Source organism: Strongylocentrotus purpuratus, unplaced genomic scaffold, assembly GCF_000002235.5.
Source record: "Strongylocentrotus purpuratus isolate Spur 01 unplaced genomic scaffold, Spur_5.0 spur5_scaffold_10, whole genome shotgun sequence".
NCBI classification, from domain to species: Eukaryota; Metazoa; Echinodermata; class Echinoidea; order Camarodonta; family Strongylocentrotidae; genus Strongylocentrotus; species Strongylocentrotus purpuratus.
In genome coordinates, this window is record NW_022145595.1 from 4,551,228 (window position 1) to 4,575,297 (window position 24,070).

General features: G+C 36.3%; 1 protein-coding gene across 1 annotated transcript in view; it reads left to right on the forward strand.

Annotated features, from left to right (window-relative positions):
* LOC591393 overlaps window positions 1–24,070 on the forward strand; it is a 73,502-nt gene that overhangs the window by 40,280 nt on the left and 9,152 nt on the right. The window contains exons 4-5 of the mRNA XM_030979264.1: window positions 642–779; window positions 2,090–2,188. Of these exons, the coding sequence (XP_030835124.1) occupies window positions 642–779; window positions 2,090–2,188 (237 nt within the window). The remainder of the gene's footprint in view (window positions 1–641; window positions 780–2,089; window positions 2,189–24,070) is intronic.

Below are 24,070 nucleotides of genomic sequence, written 5' to 3' on the forward strand. Positions count from 1 at the left end.
CCTTCCCCAGAACTCAAGAGAAGGATTATCATGTTTTTACATGATTTGGACCTGTTTCAAAATGACAGGAAGAAGAGATGAACTCAATGGGAAATGTGGATCAGAGATAGAAAACAAAGATTTTCTGTGACTGTACAATTTCTTTTTCCTTTCTCTTTCTGTTTAGGTGTGACATCATCATTACCAAAATAACCAAATATAGAAAATGGGGAAATTATCTCAATAAAAACTGCACTCGATTATTGACATATTATATGTGAAGATAACAGTTGTGTTCACATTTGATTTGCTAATGTTTTCTTAGTTTAACCTTTTACCCATATGAACTAATAGTTATGATATATGCGTACAGAGATCTGAGTAGTCTACACCATAAATGTGTAACTACATGTATGTACTTTATCAAATTAAACTTTTGTATGCATTTGTAATAATGAGTCATTGATATTTCATTTTATTTAAGATTCATGTTTATTTTCTATCAGCTTTATAAATAGGGGAAAGGCAGCAAGGCGGGCCCTAGCATAATGCACATGAAATTCAGACATAAAAGATGAACAAAATATCTTTTACTGGGTAACACATAATGATAATGATGTTATAATCATTGTGCAATCATATTATCCTGATCATTTTCACAGCCCAAGGCCCTTCAAGAGATGCTTGCAGTCTGCAAGCCTGAGAGTGAGAGAGAACATGACTTAGAGACTGCGGATAATATGACCCAATGCGAACAGGTCCCCGTGCAGGAAGGACATAGTCAAACTGATCATGTACAGGTATGCTTGATAGAAGTGTTCACATATGAGTGTACTCCTCTTGTCCAAGAAGAAAAAGAGGAAGAAGAAAAAGAAGAAAGAAAGAAAGAGAAAGAAGAATGAAGAGAAGGAGGAGGAGGAGGATATAATACAATTTTAAATAACCCGGAACAAGACCAACAAGGGTGTGAGATATATAGAAACATACATTCCTGAATATTAAAATCTCAATTCAAATTAACAGATATTTACTAATCACATTTTATACAATTAAACTGATTTTTAAGTTCTCTATTCCTTCTTGGTCTCATACCCTAATTCTGTTGATGTCATTATGTTCAGAGGATTTCATGCAAAGCTAAAAACTGTTTCTCATGATTGTTACTATCAACAGTTTGTTGCATACTGTACATGTAGCTTACATGATAGGGTATTTTATTACACAAGGGAGATTAGAACGGAAAACAACAAATCCTTTTGCAAAAATGCAATTATTGTAATCAGAATGAGCAGGGATCTGGAAATGTGAGATAGGGTAGCTTGAAGTAAACAAAGTCATAAACAAAACCATGCAAAACAGATATTTAGCCAAATCATGTGCAACATAGCCAAATCATTGTGTGATTTGTTTCTTCTGTGTGTTTTCTTAATGACGTGTACTAGGGTAAAAGTTGATGGTTCTTGCAAAGTATTGTATTGCCAACATTAGTATTTCTGTAAGGACTTTATTCCATTCAATATCATTTTCACCTCAGGATTAATTTTAATGATAATCATTCACAAATCACTTTAATGATAATTCCCTCAAAAAAAATCAAAACAGATATTTAGTAAATGAAATGCATGAGGTTTTTAAGTAGGAGGCTGTTGAATAATTACTTAATTTCATGATATTTTGTCACCTCATACAAAGAATGTAAAAGCAAGTCCATGGTATTTTGTCACTAAGTGTCCCATACATTACAAGTATTGTGGAGTTTCAAACATAAAGTGAAACAAATGTATCAGTTCACTTCATATTTGGTTTGATCTAAGCTCAAGTAGTGCTACTAACTCAATATAATAATCAGATATACTGAAGTCTTAGATGTGATGAGTTATGTATGGGATAGAGTGGCTCAGACTTTCCCTTGTTTCAAACATATTAACCCATAAGAAGCAATATTACACATAAAGACAATGGTTTGACAATAGGACAAGTTCTGTAAATTAGTTTTTTAATGATTATGGTAGCAACTGCATGCATATTTTTTTCCTATGATAATGACATTAACTATTTAGGTACATATTGGTGAAAATCATTTTCTCTTTCTTGTGATATCTTTCTCAAGTGTGCACCAAAGGTACCTGTACCAACCCGTGAAGCATCATCACAGAGTGAGAGTATACACAGAGAGAACAGGGCGGTTCAGAGTGATGGTTCATTCACTGTAAGTATCAGCATGATTTAACTAACTCAGAGGACATTATGGGACATTGATATTATTTATATCAACATTTTGTCCTTAAGTCTTCATTCATTTCCGTGGGATTATTTCATTCTTCCCATTCACTTTTTGATTCATTTTTGTTCTGATATATTTTCAGCATTTTATGCTTACTAATAATTGGACCTCTATACTTCTTTCTTTGTATTTACTGGTCCATCTCTGTTCCATCTCTGGTTCTTCTCCTCTCTGTCTTTTTCCATGTCTGTCTGTCTGTCTGTCTGTCTCTTTCTCTCTCTCTCTCCCCCTCTCTCTCTCTCTTTCAATTTCATTCTCTCTTGCTTCCTCTCTTTCTTCTTTGTCTCTTCTCTTTTCCCCGCTCTCTCTCTATCTCTCTCTCCGCCTCTCTCCTCTCTCTCCGTCTCTCTCCTCTCTCTCTCTCCCTCTCTCCCTCTCTCTCTCCCTCTCCATCTCTCTCCCTCTCCATCTCTCTCTCTCCCCACACATATCTCTTAAATTTCTGTATCTCACTTCATCTGCACTTCTCTTTTTCCTTCCTGTTTTATTTTTGCCATTGATGCTTCCTTTAGCAAAGAAGAAATTATATCTGAAAAACATGTTTACCCTTTGAGTATAAATACTTAAGTATTATCATCATGAAGATATGAAAACCAACATGTTTTGACAGGAAAGGGACTAGGGGGTAATCCCACTCCCATTTTGCACATTGTCTTTTTGTCTGCCTCCATCTCCCTCTGCAATCATCCTTGTCAATCCATGGGGACGCTGTCCACGTTGTTATCTGACGGCCTTTGGTCGTCTGTCATTCTGTCCTGGTCGTTTCCCTTGGCTTGTCAGTAGAGTCAAACTGGTAAACAGGAAGGTGCCGTCAAGTCACTAATAGCCTGTTCTGACGTGAGGACATTTATACTAAACTTGTATAAAGAAACGTTGATTAAGAATCGTTGTATAGCGAAAGGAACATTCACATTAGATAACAACCTCGTATAACGAAATATTCTATAAAGAAACTGGTTTTATGGAGGCCGATTGGCATGAAGCTGCCAATTATCAGTGCCTGCTCATAATAAGCCCCATATCGAATGGTTTTCATACGATACTATTAAAATGAGAACAGGACCCTGTTTATTTATTGAGCTTTCACTCAAAAAGATGTTAACACATGCATTTTCCTTGCGACGTTTCGTTATAGAACGTTCACTCTAGAATGAATTTTAAAAAAAATCATAGTCTATTGCTTTATGATTTTTACAAAGCCAAACCTGCTTTAGCAACCACCTACCTACAAAGACCACTTTTTATGTTTCCCTTGAGCGGTCTTTAGTTTCACCGTATAGCCAAATGATTGGTCGTCTGAATGGGGGTGTTAGTTCAGATATTTTGTATCTTTTCCTTTGGATTGGGACAGACTTAGGCAAACCAAATTAAAGGGACTTCCGTACAATGCCATATGAGTTGAGCAGGAGATGCGCCGCAGTTGAGACAGGAATAAAAGCAAGGTTCCCCAAGAATATAAATAGATATCAAAGTGATGGGTGTTTGTGAGTCATTGGAAATGGAAATAATGGCAAGGATTTGTTTAATTGGTTATTAGAATATGCTGTGAGGAGTTTGCAATTATTTTAATTGTCTGATACATTAAACCCAAATGTATGTTGGTTTTAGATTCTGCCTCATCGTATGTAGTCATTTGAAGTGGAAATAATGGCAAGGATTTGTTTAATTGGTTATTAGAATATGCCGTGAGGAGTTTGCAATTATTTTACTTGTCTGATACATTAAACCCAAATGTATGTTGGTTTTAGATTCTGCCTCATCGTATGAAGTCATTTGAAATGGGAATAATGGCAAGGATTCGTTTAATTGCTCATGAAAGATTTCAAATATGCAATGAAGGGGTTGTGTACTGATATATGTATTCTCTGATACAATAAACCATCATGTAGGTTAGATTTAGATCACACGTCACTGCTCACTGTATACACATTAATGTTTCTTACATGTGACATTAATCTAGTCACCAGTTATTCAGTGATTATATCTGTGGTATAACGGCAGTGCCTACATTGCTATGCTCTATCTGTTGTATGAAGAAGTGTCATGTGCAACATTTAACAAATTATATTTCTATTTCATGTGATGAAGTTTGCATCAAACAAATGTGTATGGTAGACAGGAAAAAAACTTGTTGGTAGAAGAAAATAGTACATCACTCTGAAATTGAATTCATTTCATCATTTACATGATATCTTTCACCCGACCACATTTTAAAATGCATTTCAGGGGGAAAACCTGTACACTTTTTGTCCCTTTTGAAGTGAATATACAAGGAAGTCAATGGTGGTAGCCTACCAGGTACATTACTTTTAAACTCTTTTCCTCTTTTCCTATGTCACTTTAAACAAAGAATTAACCCTTAAATTCAAACACGAAGATAAGTCTAGGTGGCACCTAATCTATTAGAAAGAAACAATGTGTTGAATGACAATGCAATCCTCTCAGATGGGTTCTTAAAAAAATCTATGGTGAGATGTGCTACTCATTAGATAGTGGTTAAGTATTAGAGCAGAGATTAATGTAGGGACAGCACGTGACTTGTGCATCACACACAAATGTTCTGTTCCTTCGATTGCCAATTTACTACATCCTCTGTCTGCACGACCTGTCTGAAGGATTATGGGATAGATAGAGAGGGGTGTCTGGAAGAAATGGAAAATAAGAAACAAAATAGTTGGAGATTTTTAAAAAAGAGAGTGAGACTAAGGAGATAGAGGAGATGTAGAGAGATGTAGAGTGAGAGTATCAGAAAGAAAAATATACATGTATATACATATATATATATATATAGAGAGAGAGAGAGAGAGAGAGAGGGAGTGACAGAGACAGACAGAGAGATAGACAGATAGATATAATGTACAGATAGACATACAGACTGACAAACAGACTGACTGACAGACAGACAGGCAGACAGACAGACAGACAGACAGACAGACAAGGACAGAGAGAGGGGAGATGGACAGACATGGATAGAGTGGAAGATAGGCAGAGAGAGACAGAAACAGAGTGGGGGCACAAAGAGACAAAGGGGCAGAAATATAGAATTATACAGTTAAAGATATAAAGATAGAGGGAGAGAGAGATAGAGACAGGGGCACATAAATACAATCCAGAGATGAGAAGAAGAGGAGAAATAGAGGAAAAGAAACTGGGGCAAGACCCAGAGAATTAAGTTTTTTTTAAAGACAATACGATAGGCATCCAAATAGACTAGAATAAATGAAGAGAGAACCAGACTAACACAAATATATGAAGACAGCTACACAAAGCAAGTGAGGGATAGTGAGTGAAAGTGTAAGCGTGGAAAACAAATTGTAGGAAGTCACCTAATTTGTTGATCTACCAAGGTACTTGTGGTTTATGGCTGACTGAAAATTGACACAAAATTAATGAATGGGAAATAAGATTATAGAATATTATTAGGGTTTAGTATAATTCTTTTAAAGAATTATGTCTGTTCATGGCTTTGTGATGAGTAAATAATGATTATTTCCACACAATGTGACTACTGTGTAAAATATTTGTCAAATAAAATAAATTTGTAAATATTTGATGAGGAAATGAATTGAATATACAAACAGGAAGTTTACAGAACTTTGCTTTCTACTTTTTTGCTAATTTGGTTGCAAAATTAGAGATAAAATGAGACATTTTGGGGGCACACAATATACATGTTCAGTGAACATGAAATCATTGCATTCATCCACAAGCAGCAAATAAACTTTCAAAATACCATAGTTCTAGAGAGCAAAATAAAGTATTTTCTCTTGGGTTGTATGGAATGATAATATCATATGCTGAAAGCCAGAAGTGTATTAAATCCATGCAAAATGTTATGAGTTAAAGGTAATATGTCCCATTTGCAGGCCCCTAAAATGAAAGACTTAAATTCCAACGGCATTTGAAAGATAATACTAATTTAGAACTTCCCTCAAAACTAAAGGGCTTGAAAATGTCTTTTTGTGGGAAAATAACGACTGTTATTTGTCAAATCGAATTTAGCGAGCACGCTTGTTTAATTAAATAGTCTGATTTTTAGACCCATGTACCCAATGGTTGTACGTTATGTGCTGCGCAAAATTCAATCAGTTTAATTTCGGCCATTACAAGAAGTGGGTTATTGATGTAGACAAATGCGAATGTACCCTTTACAGCTCATTTTATTTTTGTTATTACCGAGGTAAAAAATGAGTCAGTCAGTCACTCAATAGTGTCTGACGGTGAAGTCTAGTAAGTAAGCAGGTTTCCTTGCATAATTTGAATACTAGGACACTGCTAACGTTTAAATTTCACAGATATAGGACATTATAAGATTCATTATTCCCGCAAAGTGCTACAGAATCTGACGTTGGCTGCAGATGGGACATACTACCTTTAACACATTTCTGGCTCAAAGAAGATGATATATATTTGGGTAGGGAAGTCAAATTGAATGAAAACATTCTCATTTTAGAGTGGGCCTTTATATCTCAGGGTTCATTGTGTCATGAAGGTGAAAAAAATACAAAGGTGACGTCTGGCAGTCATAATAAACTGTCAAAATGTTGATGTGCATGTTCTGAATTTTAGCATGAACAGTCCATAAAATTGTATCTAGGTGAGAGATCATATCATTTGAACTTGTCACATAAGGCCTGTCTTCATCAGCTCGAGTTTGCTAGATAACCCGCTATTTCTGATTTGGGAAATTAGGCCGAAGATACAAATCGCTTCTTCATCAGCTCAAGAAATCTGCTCTGTGTTTGCACATAGTGTGAGTCTTTGATCAATAGCAGGCTATTTTGCAAACTAGTCCAAGATATCTTGGGAAGATTTCCTGAGCAAATAACCAGCTATTGGCGTCTTAATCTGCCAAATAGCCTGCTATTTCGAGATCGGGCTAATTTCCAGAATCAGAAATAGTGGGCTATTCGGCCAACTCGAGCTGATGAAGATGGCCTCTCGTTTGTTTGAATACAATGGAGTCTTCAGTGAAACCAGTATTTTATTAATGCCCAATTTAAACCATTCACCCAGTAGGCAAATTTAATGATCTTCTACCTCCCCTTATCATGTAGCTGACCTATGACCTTTCTTCACATGCAAGATCATGAATCACACCATGTCTTCAATCATCACCAAACTATCTCATTATTTTTCTTCATTTTAAGGTTTGCCACAGCTCAGTCATAAACCTCCCAAAAGACTTTGGTCCTAGGAAACATATAATAATGTTGAATGTGTGGTCATATATTTGTCTGCAGGGTTTTGTAATGGATCTGTCATGACTCTCCCTAAAAACTTGGAACCTAATGTTGAATGTATAGTCATAGTCCCTTTTAGTCTCTCAAATGGTCCCTTTCCTAACATATTTCTTTCTATCTTTTTAGTGATATTACTTTCTATCTCATAGATGATATTATGTAAAAATCCTTGCTAGCTTTGGCTTTATTACTGGTCCATTTACTGTTTGTAAAAGAAAATGATGTTTTCTTGATTGAGTGTTATTTCAGAAATATCATCAGCTCCAAATGTAGATAAAACTATTTTCAATAGCTATATCCTTATAGTCTCATTTGAATCATAAAATTAAGGTCAATATTTGAAGAGAAGAGATAATGATTCCAAACTAAAACTTTCAAACATATGTATAAACTTTCAGAATAGGTAAGAAATTGAGCTCCAAATATGATGAATTTGAATTCATTTATAAAAGGAAGAGAAAAATCCCTATAGTCATAGACTTGATGTATCATCATCTAAATGAAAACATCTTCAGTCAGTCATCTCATCTGGCTAGCATTCGTGATCGCTTCCCTCAAAAGTGCTTCCAAATTATTTTGATTGTCGTGCTTAGTGACAGGAGTCACACGAAGCAGAAAAACAAGTCCAAATACATGAGAATTTGATAAGCGCTGGTTGCCATGGTAACTAATGGCTCAACTTCCATGTGATGAGTGTGAGGATGGTGAAACATGTGATTAGTGGCTGGCCCAGTTTAGGTTCATCCAACATCCATGTACCCAACAGGGAGGGTTGACTCATATTACCCCCAATCAATCTCAGAAGTTAACCAGACCAGGGGATGTTTCACAAAGACTAAGATTGACTTTACCGGTAAGTTGGACTTAACTATGGCAGGCCGTTCATGCCACTGTTATCTCTTACCATTTACTGGCATTGGTCTCTCAAAGGACGTACAAATCATGGTCGCATATCTGCAGAATTTACATTTTTTGATAGTTCATTATTGAAGGACAAAATATTATCTAAATATCATAATTGAGAGATCATTGCGAGAGCATCTAGTGGCATGAATGGCCTGCCATATCTAAGTCCAACTTAAAGTCGATCTTAGGATCTTTGTGAAACAGCCCCCTGAAACCCGTCACATCAAAGTCAACCTGTAACAAATCGTAATAATAATAATGTACACTATCTCCAATCTTGCTGCAGCTGCAGTTCATGTATCTTACCAATTGTATTTATTCTTCAGCTAAAATTACTTGTTAACTGTTTATTTTAATATTCTAATTGATTGAAGGAGATTTTATTAATTTGAAAAAAACACGATCAATCATAATCCTTTATAAATGTTACAGAGCCCTGAGTTAACCAAGGTTACTATCATGCTCTTGAAAAGGTTAGGGAGAGTATCAATTTTGTTTCCATTTTTATTTCCTAGATTTCCTACAGTGGCTGATTCTATTAGGAGGGCACATCTGGCCCATGCCCTCTTTCCATTTTAGAATCCAATCTGGAATTCCTCAAAGTGCAATAAAAACTATTATTGCTTGTCATAGATTTTTCTAATTTTTTTTTTTAAAATACAGATTCCAGATAGCAGAAGGGCATGCCTGAAGTGACCATAAGCTTTTCACTTTGAGAGGCACACTCTAACCACTGCAATTGTATTGTGGTAAAATGACTTGTGGCCTCTTGTGTCATTCTAGGCTTGAAAGTAGATGACATGTACATTTTTAAAATGTTCCATTTCCTCTGACTCGTTTGATGCATATCAAGCTCATTATCTTTAAACTCTGACAGCACAGTAAACTCCTTTAGAGATATATAAACTTCATGTCATCCAAAATTTATGAAAAACTTGGAAAAATATTTTATAAAGGGTCTTGGGACTAATTACTCACTAAAATGCAGTCTGTAATGATTTCAGCATCTGCGCTTAGGTCTTGGGTAGACTTAGGATCGCTTCATCTCAAGTTCTGTCAAATCTTCTCACTTGATTATGAGCTTTGGATGTTAGTCATTGATGGTGTGTCGACAGCAGTTAGGATATTAATGGATTCTGCATGGACCAAAATTAGGCAGAAATCAGTTTACGGCTGACTATAGTTTAGTCACGTGTTCTAATTTCGGCATTTATGTTCTATCTCTATTTCAGAACACTCAAGCGATTAGGCATTAATAAGATGTCATTTGTAGCACGCAAGAGTTCATAAATACTCTGATGAAATTATTTGTACTTTTATTTCAAGCTTTTCAATCTCTTTTTCTGCCATGTACATTGTGATTAAAGTGATTAGTTTGGTGGGGGACCTCTTGAATTACTGGATCAAGTGTTTAAAAGATAAATCTATTGTATTGAGAAAAAAATGGGGCATTATTAAAATTAAAGTTGATATCATTTTCAAATAGAACCCCTTGCAAATTAATCTCAAGGCTGGGATAACAACATTTTGTTGATATGCATTAAAGTACCGGTATTTTGGGAACATGGAAGACTGTTCTCACAATTCCTAAGTTATGGTCAATACTGTATAGATGACACCCCTTTAAAGATAAGGTGACAATCCCAAATTGGGTTTGAGGTGAGCACATATGAAATCCCTCAAAGAGTTCCTTGGGCATATTGCTTGATGTCGCCTTGTCGGTATGTCTTTTCACATCTTACATACCGGTACTACATATGTATACAAATCCCTCATAATACCTATAAAAATGCCTTTAAAATACATGACAAATTGTACAGGTACTTGTTTTTCATTTGCACGGATATCATGGCCTTGTGCTACACAAATTTAAATTTGATGCTAAACTTTTAGCCGGTATAGTAAAGGAAGTCAGACCAATGTCTTAGTGCTCGATTTGTTAAACACAGAGTAGATTTAGCCCAGGGTCTAACTAAATTCCTGGAATCAGGTCTAAAGACTGCAGCAAAAGAGCTTTTTAAAGAGTTTTGGAGTAACACAATTAACTTTGGAAGACGCATGAGGGCACGTTATGTCTCCTGACAAGCTGAGATATTCTTGGCACAAAGAAAAAGAAAAAAATATGGATATTACTCATGGATTGGCTGTCTGGACTTGTGTTTGACTCTCTTTTAAGAACTTAAAGTCTACCAATCACCAAAAAATAGTTTGCTTTGAATGTTAGGGGAACTGTGTCGCTATCCCGTAGTCCAAACACTAGTTTCAAATATTACTGCTATAAAGAGATATTGCAAGTTTAAATGCTGTCTCAATTAATAGGGGAAAAACAGCTCGTGAGTAGACTTCATGATGCACCCATGTGCGCTTGCGTGCGTCTTTACGGAACCCAAGTCTGGCATAAGTTCTGCAGGTTGGGATTTATGGGGGGGGGGGGGGGTTAGTTCTTATCCATTAGCCCTGAGAATACCAGATAAAGTATATTCCAGAATGATTTGATACATTCTGGCTGGACACAAAGTAACCTTTAATGTGTAGAAGACATCAAGTGATGTTAAATGGAGCTGAAGTTTAGGACCTAGCTCGTCACATGTGGCCTAGGTTTCCGGTGGACTATGGTGTAAAAAAATTACTCATCTAACTAATGTTGGTAAATATAGCATGGAGGAGCAACATATGGCGCCAGCAAAAGAAAGAGCTTAAAATTACATTATAATTTTGATATTGATTGGAGTAAATTTAGCATTGAGGAGCAACAGAAAAAGATAGATTACATCACCAATTTTTAGTAACACATGCCCATATTAGTAACAAAAAGACTGAAAATACGTCTTTCGATTTAGGTTTGAGAACTCATGTGCATATGTATCACATTTCTTCCTTGTAAGTTAAATTGTTTTCAACATGTGATGACGAAATAAGTGAAAATAGCTTATGGCACCTGTCCTGCACATGGCCATTATGCATAGAACACTTGTTTTGGGTCTATATTTACTGGTGGTTTCAGTTTACTGCTGCAATAAAAGTAAGACCAGAAAGATGAAAGAGGGATCATATCTTATTCTTCTACTATATGAGTTATGTTTCACGAGGGACTGTGTCAGGAAATGAAGATGCTGATTAGACTGCTGCCTTCAAAACTTTCAAACTATAATGACTATTAGTCAAAGGCTGCGTTCATGCTTAAATTTTGAAGGCAGAATGAGCGATCTGAAACGCTCATCGTAAACGCTCATCGTGATCGCAGTTCCACGATGTAGTGTTCATGCTTACTTCTCTGGCTCCCAAGGCAATTCTACGTGTGTGGCCTTAATTGGTCTTCCAGCTGGATTCGCAAACCTTCACTGTGCATGCTACGTAGACCTACTAGAGGTCAGTGCGTTGACCCCATTTAAACGCGTTTACAAATTGTAAACGCATCTTTTTGTGAGTTTACGATCGGCGATCGTGATCGCCGTTTTTCGGTGATTCTACAAAAGTGAGCTAAGACGCAACCGTGTTTTAAACTAAACGCGTAACAGATGCTTGATTCTGGCCGTCAAAATCAAGCATGAACGCGCCCAAAGTTTCCTCAGGGATGCGTTTAAATGGGAAGGTTACCTTGTCACTCTCATCCATGCTTCACATGATCAAAAAGAAGATCGATTGTTATCACATGTGTTGTGATGCACTCATATAGAACAGCCCCCCCCCCCCCCCAAAAAAAAAAGGGGGGGGGGTGGGAGTTGATGGTAATTTGGGAACAAAATGTGGTATCTATAGGAGAGATGTGTTTATAGTGCAGTCAAATAGAGCAATCCCACCCAACAAGGAAAATGGGGGACCGAGGTCAATTTGTGCCCACACAATTTTTATGCATATTCAAATTTTAGCCCTTGTCAAAACAATTTCTGATACATGATATCATGGACTGCCATAATTTTCCAGTAATTATTAATTATTTAGCCCTGAGCAAATATCAAACTTTTATTTTTAATCTGTTCAAAAGAAGACACTCAGAGGGTCTAGATTCTAGACTACTATACAATTGTACTCCACTGTTTTGATTTAATTTCATTATTAAGTCAAGATTTGTCTCAAAATAGTAACATTTTGTTTTCTTGCCAAATTTGAGGACAAAAAGCAACTTCTAAGGCCTTGCTTCTGTTCAACAAGGAAAAAAATCTCTTGTCTGGAATGACGTGGTTATTTTAAAACTGAAGTTTGTGTGTATGATACATGTACATTAACTTCCTTGCATGTAACAAGTATTTGCAGGTCTGATTTGGGTGAATGCTACTTTCAAGAGATACCCATAGTCCATCTTATTCTCAAGTAATCCTTCTTATTTTCTGACGTGACCCTCTCCCTCACATACATGAAATGATGTATTATTATAATTCCCAATATACACATGTTGGCCTAGAACAGCAGTTCCAATAATACTGTTAAATTAGCAAGTTGCTAACCTTGCGTTGTAACAATTTTCCTTTGATGAGTAATTTTCAAGAACACAGCGCCTGTTGTATTCAAATCACCTGTTTAGAGCCAGAAACATGTTAATGCATATGTTCATCATTATCATGATATTCAGCTCATTATGTAGAACATCTTATTTTTCCATCTTTATTGGTAACTTTGATCATGTATAGATTCTTGCTCTAAGCACACCAATTGCTAAGTTACTCATATTTCTTTTGCATTCGATCATTTAATGTTCAGAAAATAGGTCACACCTGAGTTTGATTTTCTTGTTATTCTAATGTGTCATAAAGTTCCCCAACCAACTCCATCATGAGTCATATTAACTCTTCCCTAAAAAAAATCAATGAAACATGTTTGCATTAGATTAATAATTCCAGCATGTTGTTTTATGATGCTGCTGCTGGTAAGATAGATATTGATAGTTTGAAGGCAGAAGGGCATTAACTACGGGTCCTGTAACATCCTTCTAACTCTAAACAGATGATATGAGATACTCAAGAAGAGAATCCATGCAGATGTGATTATCTTTAACTCTTATCGTGCCAAGAACACTGTTCTGTGCATGCGCTGGCGTGCCACGCACACATAACCGGGTTTCTGTTGACATGCCATGCACACATAAACTCTCATCCGCTCGCGTGCCACGGACACATTTTCGTGCATAAGTACACAAGCTAATTGTTTATGCCTATTGTGCGATGCGCATTGCGTGCACGCATGAATGCTTACTGTATTTGTGGAGGGAGTTTATTGTTGTTTCGATTTTGTGTGCTTCACATATACCGTTACATTGCATTTTCCTGAGAAAATTGCGATATTTTATCATCAAATTTGTCAGTTTTGATCATGGCCCCTCAGATTGTGTGCGGGAAATGAGACAACGGATTGGTTTGACAACTCACTGATAGTGCTTATTTACTTTACCAAAATTACAGATTCATGAAATGATATTGGTATCAACAGAAAGAGGGTTAAATTTCCTACAACTTTAACGTACACTTCTTTTTTATACAATATACAGATGAGATGTTATAGTGGATCAAACATAGTAACAATTTAAACTACACGCACTTGAACCAACCCTAAATTAACTTGGCACACAGGAGATTAGTAGCGGGCACAATAGGGATTAGCACTGTGGCACTGGGTGCATTGTATGGGTGGCAGCTTAAGAGTTAATGAATTTATACAGATCTGGAATGAGAAATTGTCTGGAGACCGTACCGCTTTGATTCAAAACACTGTTTCATATCAAGTGTGTTGATCGTTGGATGGCAGTGAGTTGCAGTTTCTTGTATACCTATACCATCTTGCAATTAAAAGGAAAATCACTGCATCTCAGTATCTCTCTCTCTATCTCTCTTCCAAATCTTGCAATTTTAAGCAAAATCAATGCGCCCCATCGTCTCTCTCTCTCTCTCTCTCTCTCTCTCTCCTTTCACTATCTCTCTCTCTTTCTCTGTCTGTTTCTGTCTCTCTTCAACTCCTCATGTGATTGTTTTGTTTTCTCTTAATGTTTCTCAAACTTTTCTCCCCCATCCTTTCTCTGTCTCTTTCTGTCATTTAATCATCATTTCATTTGTTTCATTTTTCCACCTCAAATTCATGTTCTGAAGTAACCTTGAGTAATATCGGAACTTCGTACACTGTAATATCTAATATAATTGATCATCATCTTCATCACCATCATCGTAATTTTCATCATTTTTTCTCATTGTCCAAGAAGAATTTGACTTAATAAGAAAGTTCACCTCATATATGTTCACAAGTATATTTATATGTCTTCATTTATATTATTTTTTAATTTGCATAATATCCTATTTCAGGAATTTTTACCAAACACAGAAGATGCTGCTTTTGTGTATAAAATTCAATTTCATGATAATCTACCTCTCCATTGTATTTCTTTTCACGCACCATTTTTTTTTTATGGTGTTTTTGGTACAGTAAGCTCAATATCTTAAAACAAAAATCATCAATTACACTGTCTAGCTTAGTTCCAGCACACAAGACTGAGAGCCCAAATAGGTTGAAATTCCATGTAAAAGTAAAAGTGTATGAGTATGCCTTTACTATCGGCAGACAATTTGTGACAACCTGCTAACAACTTATAAGTTTAACAACCTCATTGTTGTATCTCTCTACTGCTTGTCAATGACCGCTAACTTGTGACCACAGACATCAAGTGGTCACTGCACAGATAGTAGTGATGGTCAAGATGCAATCACTCTGGGCGTCTCGACCAAAAATAGCTCTAAAGTCAGGTAAAGGTTTGCGTTCTTGGGAGTTGTCTTTCCCTGTTGATCATTCTTGTCTCACAGACCGTTTGCTGCTTACAAAATACATCACCTTATTCACTTGATTGGGGAGGGGGAGGTAGGAAAGGATGGATTATTCTCATATACAGCATTGGTCACTTGGCTGGAGGATTATATATATGTTATTTAACTCACAATTAGAATTGTTATGACAATTTGTAATGTTTTACAAGTTACATGTAATTGTCCCAAATTAAAAATACCCATCATGAATTCAATTTTGTTAATTAATATAACTAGTGTGATTGTATTCACAACAACATAAGTACTATCCCCTAACCAAAAAGGGCACTTGAATGTACACCAATGAGAAATAGGCCCACAAGGGGAATCTAATTTTGGAAATATTTATCCAACATTTGCAGCAAAGGGTCTTGAATGCTTGAGACTAACGGTCCCCAGTGCAGTGCTATTTCTTTCAAGCATGCCCATATCCTACAACCTAATCAGGATTCCTTCATATTTCCTCTCTGCTATTGGGAATGACGTCAAGCCATGATCTGTATGATTGTAACGAAAACGTGTAGACCTGTGAATTTTCCATCTTGAATGCGTGGTGCAGTGGTAGTACCCAAATACATGTAGATAGAGAAATTATAAGATCATATTGTAGAGTACATTTCAATGCAATCCCTGTCTGACTTGTAGTTCATCTTCTGTTAGTCTAGCGTCCATCATTTTCCTGTCTGAATTGCTCTTATTGTATGAGAATAAATTCTGCAAGATATTTTCTCATCACATTCAAAAGGTTTATACATTGTAGTATAATCCAACCTTGCCAGCAAGCTGTTTTGAGTGAAACCAACAACAACAACAACAACAAATAAAAGATACATGTAAGTCTAAGGTTGGAAATATAAATCATGATTAATTTGTTTAGGTATTCCAGATGAGGTCAATGAAAATTTGAATGTCAAATTTTGAAATGGGTCATTTATATTTGGGCTGTATTTGTTCTGCTTTCACTCAAAGTAACGTGCTATCAAGCTCATATTGTCTTTGCAATGCATTTTTTTAGATGCTAGATATCAAAATATAGAAATACGTTCAATATAGGAAACATTCAACATTGGAACACTTATTTTTAAAGCATGACATTTATTCCACACTTGTCTAATAGGAAAGCAATTTAGATGCAAGATATCAGAATATTGGAATACATTCAATATTGTTCCTAAATATTTCAAAAGCATGACATTTCTTCCACACTTGTCTATCAAAACAAACTTTCTTTGATCATTTCTAGAATATAGCATGCATTGATATTTGCATTTTGCACAAAATGATTTCATCTTGTATTTAGATTGAATTATTACTTTTCTGAAACTGTCTTTTCTCTCTGCAATCTACATCACAGTCATTTTTATTCAATGCAGTTGGATTTGGTAGCTGTATTAAGTTCACCATGCTTAAATCAAATTCAGTGGTTGAAAATGCAAATTCACTTCCTACACCCTCTTCCCTCTTAAACACCTGCGATAAAGATGGCTGGTGTTAAGTGTTTAAGCACCCTTTATACCCTAAACTCTTCTTCCTGCTTCTTCAAGATGGGGCTACAAAAAGGGGCAAAGATATAGAGTAGGGTCTCTAGCTTGTTTGAGAAATTCTTCTATAACAATTATCAATTTTGATTTTTTTCTTCAAAAATCATTATATCTCCTGTCAGTCAAGGAGGATAAGAGTAGGAATGAATTTATATTTAAATAACAGATCATGAGAATAAGATACAACAGGACTTTGATACCTTTGAGAAACTTAAAGGTATTACAAAGTTTTGGTATGGGGTCATGAATTTGGTTCAAATGACCATATTGGAAGCATATACTATCCTACAATATTCAGTAGTCGTTGTCGCAGTTGAAATCGAGTCTAAAGTTATGAAATTGTAAATAATTAACTTTTTATGTTGTATAGCTCCCTCTCAAGGTCAATATATTAATTAAGCTATAAAACAATGTTTTTTGACTAAAATCGACCGATTAGCTATTCCGGTTTGGAAATTATATATCACAACTACATATTCTAAGATTTTCATGGTCGCAGTTACCATTGTACGGCCGTAGGCGCTATTTGAAATTTATCAACATTTACCAGGAGCACCAGTAAATTTTTATATTCAATTTTTCTCGAAAACATAAATGTTTTAGGGGCTAAATTTTATTGCGCTTATAATACATCCACATGGGCATCCATATATCAAAATTCTAAAGAATCACTATCCACCCAATTTTCAAAATTCCCCCAAACTTTGTATTACCTTTAAACTGAATAAAACAAGGTCACACGTCAAACAAAAATGCATTCTTGTCATTTTAATTTTTAAGCATTTCTAATGAGCAGTAGAAGCTGTCATCCAGAGTACATATGGATAATTCTCCATTGTAACTATATCTTTGTATTTTACATTTGTAGAAATGAATTGAGTTGAATTTCACTACTTTCATAAAAACATGCAAAGTGTGGAGCAATTTATTATCATCACCCCTTTCTCTTCATTTTCATAGCTTGCTAAACTGAATACTAAAAAAAAAGTTCTTTGAAATTATGCCCATGTTGCTATTACAAATAAAGCTTACATAATTTTGTCTGCCTTTATTAAAGTTGCCAACGGAAAGTCAAAAATTGGCTGCAAAATGTATTTTTTCAAGAATTTTCAGGCTTATGGGATTAAACAATTCCCATAGATATTAATTAGCTTGTGGTTTCACATACTGTAGCTGTGCAATGAAAACTAGTAATACATCATTACCAAAGTGAAATTTCGAAATTACCAACTGTAAAAGAAATGTCTACTCATATGTTTATTTTCACAAATCACAATAGCATTAATTGTGTTGTAACAATTTCTGACGTCAGTATTTCTAGGTATTGACACTATATATTTTTCGCATAGTACATTTTATAACCCAAGTTTAGTTTGCACCAAGATTCTAGGGTAGTTTTGTCCCTCTTTTTGTATGTCATTCAATTGTCCATGTCAAAATTTCAATTGATTATTATCATTACCTCATTTTTAGTCAATATCTTTCCTGTGTTTAGAGTAGTAAGGTTTGATTTAATGTTTCTGATGCAATGTAGACAGGCAGAGTAACATGTTCAATGTTGAGGATCCTTGTTAATTTGTAGTTACCTTTTGTAGAATTTAATCATTCTTTGAAATGCTTTCTTTTCATAGTTTTAGATTTGTTACTTGTCCCTGTAGTTAATTAGTGTATAGGTTGTGTTACATAGCGATAGCTTAGTTTGTTTTGAACGTATGGTAGTACCCTGAAGGCTTTATATATTAACTATACAATTATATATCTTTATTGTTAGAATGGTTAATCTTTTTGAATTATGTTTATTTTCACATTACATGTCAGACCTAATTGTACTTATCATCATAAGAAATTTTGGTTTTTCCAAACAGTAGTTCTAGTTCTAACGTATGCATAGACTAGGTATTGTCATTAGGATTAGAACCCCCCCCCCTCCCCCCTCTCCCTGGAAAAAATTCTCTTTTAGACCCACATTATGTTCAGTGTTGATTCATGTGTTGATATTAGCATAGCCTATTCTCATGTTCAGCCTTAGTCATATATTTATTTCCAGGGTAACTTTAGAAGGGGTGATGCATATTTTGGTGAATCATCGTTTATTGCCGTTTCCCATAACAGGATGTGCTGTTCGGTAGCTTTTTGGGCTCCTTGCGCTTTGAAGGATTTCCCAGCAAGACGCATAAATGCCACCGTTGATGGTTCTTTTTATAGCAAGAAAGTCATATTGTCCCAGAAAGTGACTTGTGTAAATTTAGGTTAGGGGGACTAAACATTTTAAGTTCAAGATCATTAAGTAATTCTCTTGTATCTGCTTTTTTGTTGTTGTTGATATTACCGTGAGAAATTGTCATCTCCACTTTCAATGACAAACACATGAATCCATAGGTAACCAAAACTGAATAAAAGAGAGCTGTGCCTTGTTTAAACATGTTGTGTAGGTTACTATATGCTACATTTTCTATTTTATTCTAGGTAATTGATTAAATTAGTTGACAATTAAAGGCTCCTTTGCACTTTCAAATACATTTAAGCCACGAAGCTAAGTCATGGAAACCAGTTCATCCCATTGCCTATCATGTGGAACTTGGGAGCCTGGATTCCTAAATTTGTTCATATATTTACATTACCGGTACACAGTCAATTTATTGGACTTTGTTCATATCTTCTGATGCATCATATACTAAAGATTGAACAAATGAATAGGTTCTAAAATTCAGGGAGACACGTAGACCTTGACTTCTGTCTGTTTTGTTTTCTTTCTGAATAAATAATATCAGTCAATATTTGTTTAATGACTGCACCTTATTGAACGATATGCAAAATAGAGAGCATATCATTAGATGAATCATCAGGGTCTCCATGGGAAATTTGTGGAATGGGTTAAAAATAACTTGATATCAGTATGAACATTGTTCATAAATTTGCTTAATTGATGATTATGTTTTTGCGAGCTTATTTAACTGATCTACAGCACATCTTGTTATTCACCTAGGTACATAAAATCCTTTAGAATACCTTTTATATTTAAGCTAGTATTGAATGTAATATACTTCAGTTTTTGAAAGCATCAAGAATGAATGAATATTTGACTTGTCATCTTCTTCATATTTTTCCAATTTTGTCCAATCATCATCATCTACACTGCCCCTCCCCCACCCGTACACCTCCCCCCACTCCTATCACATATCTTCCGAACCCTCTCAAACACACCCTCCCAACTCATCCATGCCCATGCCCCCCCCCCTCTCACTCACTCTTGCCGTACACCTCTATCACACCCACCCTACCTCATGCATTCTCACCCCTTCCCCACCCCATTCGCACCCCTTTCTCATCCCTATTCACCACTACCCCCACCTCTCTCACTCCCTGTCCTCACCTCAATACCCCTGCCTTACCCAACCCACACCCCTGCCTGCCCTTCTCACTCTCTGTCCTACTCCTCCATACCCCTTCCATACTCCATCCACACTCCACCCACACCCCTCCACCACCCACCCACACTCCTCCACCACCCCACCCCACCTCCACCCCACCTCCACCCCACCTCCACCCCACCTCCACCCCACCTCCACCCCACCTCCACTCCACCACACCCTTACCTACCACTCAAATGCACCCCTGCTCGATCCACCCGTTCTCCTTTATTGTTAATGCATCCAGTCGGATAAAGGCTGCATTTGAGGAGTACATGGCTTTGCATGGAACCCATCATGTTCAGGTATATCAACTTTTGTTACCTGTTGATAGCCTTTGACCCGTAATGTGATTTGACCATTATAATTGACCATTATAATTGACCATTATAATTGTCAAGGTCACTAATATCATCATGGATTTATAAATAAATTTCAAGGGCAGTGCCCCTTCCAACTTTTGACTTCTAAGGACATGTTTACAAGAACAGAGTTTGGGTGCAAAGTAGAGATACACCTATAGTAGACTTTTGCTCAGTTTCATAAGCAACAGATTGCCTCGAAGACCTGGCCCAATATGCTGTCAAAATAAGACCATCAGAAACATCCCTTTGTCACATGTATAACTATAATTAAGGCCTTTTAGAGTGCCATGACAGTGAATGCCATAAGAGAGTGAATTGCTGTGATCATCAGATCTTGACTGATGTTGTTGGTTCAGAATACTTTATTGTTGACATGACCCTTGAATAAATGTTACAGTCAAACCTGCATTAATTAGCGACCCCCTATTTATAGTGGCCATGCATTTTGTCTCCCTTGAAAGAGAAATGTGTATTGTAGAACCTGTCTAGAAAGGCCACCTGTCTTCCGTGGCCACTTCTTCTGTTTCCCTCGGTGGTCTTTATAGACAGGTTTGACTGTATCACGTAACTACCTGCATCAGTCTGAATTGTGTCATTTAGATCTACTTTAGAACTGTTATAATTGTTCAAGCAAGTATTAATTCATGAATTGTTCAATCAACTATTCTCTCTTCTTGTCAATGCTACCATATTTACTTGTGTACATCAGTGAAAAAAATACATGGGGGCTCGGGGCAAATTAGCCCCCAAAATGCAAAAGAGCCCCCGAAAGTCATAAAAGAGCCCCCAGAAATGTGCATAGAGTTCAATGCAAAACAAATTAAAGATTGTTATTTTCATGCAAGCAAACTTGAAAAGTAGCCCCCTAAATTTTTAAAGTATTTTTTTCCCTGGTGTACATTCATTTAACACAACTTAGATTGTTAAATGATTGAATATGTATAACATACAAATATGCAACTGCATTTTATGCAATGAACCGAAAGGAATTAACAGGGCAACTGCTCATAGTTGTGTTGTTTTTTTAATCTTGTGAGAAAACAGTAAAACTGGGCACTGTAGATAAGTGGCTTTCAGAGGGGGCGCGCTATTATGAAAAGTTGAGGTTCAGTTGATGAAATCCAACCTTCCTTCCCTTTACTATTTACCAGGACCATATACAATGTAGCAATATCTGAACTGAACAGAAAATAAAAATACTTCAACTACCTGTCTGAGGACTTTGTGAAGGAGATCACCGTAAGACGGGTGTTCCAATCGTAGGGAAGCAGGAATATGGGACAAAGAAATTGTGTTTCTAACAAGTCATTTCCAGGGACTACGGTCCCATTTTAGCATGTCATTCTGGTCTTACTATTTGGTGAGCACTATATGAGCTGATTCTTATTTAGTACTTGAATTTAAGGTATGCAGCATTGAGTTTTGCCAGAGTATATGCCCTTCCCCAACCCTCGCTTAGGTCCGTCAGTGGTAATGAATAGTTTTCCTCCTTGTCTCCGAACCTTGACCCTAAGGCTGTGTCTTATAAAGAGTAGTGATTGATCTGGTTCGATTGTAGGTCCTCAAATGGATCACAATCTTCCAAAATCTTGTCTCTCGTACAAACTTAAATTGCCATCGATTTGGTTCATTTGCAACTTTTCATAAGGCAGGACCAAGGTCTCATAAAACTGTTCAGACATTAACAAGTTAGTGGGCTGGTCATGAATCAGAAGAAATCGAGGAGCAATAGCCACATCAGTTCTAGTGTTTTCACAACCTTAGAGATAGAGGATTGTAACTTTGTGATTGATCGAAGAACTAGCAATCAATGCTTGCGATCAATGCTTGCGATCAATGCTTGCAATTAATACTTGTAATCAATACTTGCAATCAATACTTGCAATCAATATATGCGATCAATGCTTGCGATCAATGCATGCGATCAGTGCTTGTGATCAATGCTTGCGATCAATGCTTGCTGATCAATCAATGCTGATCAATTACAACTCTTTACAAGACGATGCCAAAGGTTTTCATATAGTATATAATTCAAGCTACAGCTCTTGTGAAGTGCAAGTCAAGGCTTGGCAAATTGCAGGAGCAGTAGCTGTGGGCAAATTCAGCTGGAAATTCCCTTCATCCCTCTCTTGACAGAGCTAGGGGCCTACAAATATCCTCTCCCTGATACCCTTGCCCTCATTCAACATGCCCCTGCTCTAATTTACAATGCTTTATCCTGAAAAACGGAGGGAAGTGGACTCTTCCGTTCAGCATTTTATTAAGCTAATTCTCGTAAGCTTGCCAGTTAGACAGGACATCCCTCTTGTATGTACATAGGAGAGAAGTCTCAAATTTCAGAGCCTTTGCTTGGTCTTTTCTACCATCATGAACAGGCCCACGGAGCTGTCAACATTTTTAGTTTTTTCAGATTTGATTTTTGATTGCTTTTATTTATAATATCGAGTTCTGTTGCAGTAGACTTATACAAGCAAATGTTGTACACCTTATTAACAGTCTAAGAAATGATTGGTGTCACAAAATAGGAGGGAAAAGTAGTGGATATAGACATGCTGAAGTCTCATCTTGCACTCATCAGAATAAACAACAACGATAGACAGAAAGCCAAAATGGAAAATATCGACGACAGGAAAAACTAGAGAAACTTGTATATTTATATTCACATGCATGTATATATTGTTTCATCGTTTCATTGGATTACAATTAGGTCCACGGTTTGAGTCCCGCACTAATATCCTTTGGCAAGACATTAATCTACAATTGCCACACTCGACCCAGTTGATGTAAATGGGTACCTGGCGGGAATTAATTCCTTGAACTGCTAGAGCACCATAATGGCAGTCATTCTAAAGCCGGGGTAATAATTACCAAAGCTCTTTGGAAGCGCATATATATGTTATAATGTGATATGCGCTATACAAGAATCGAATATCATTATTATTTTTTATTTATTTTGCTTTTTTAATATTCTCGGTGACTGGTGTATCTCTGATGAATGCAGGACTGAATGCAGGATAAGAAGCTTGAGTGTGTCTCTATTCAATCTAATGCACTGTTACAAAGTTTATTTTTGATAGATCGATAGGCACACGCAATCACAAGAAAACATTGAACAGTCGAGCCAAAGGTGGGGCGAATGGTGTTGACTGATAAACAATATTGCTTGTGAACATTAGGAAATGTTACTTTGGCAAAGGTTTATTGCATAGTGTGCAAATCAGGTAAACAAGTGTTGCGAAATGAATTGTCCATCAATACTGCCAACCCCCTCTTATATAACTAAAATAATTTTGGATAATGAATCAGCATTTCAAAAAATGTTCGGTTCGGGTTAAGAGTTGAAAATTTGATTATGTAGACTATTTCCTGCAGAGCAACTGTTGTTTAGCATGTGTTGATAACATGAAAACTTTGGAAAAGATGAAAGGTTTGGGGAACTGTGATGATGGGGGAAGATAACAATACAACAGATCAGGAAGCAGGGGAAAGGAAATCTATTCTAGCTCTCCAAATATATTTAGGGATCCAAGCTTTGTCGCAATGTTCAATCACTCAACTGT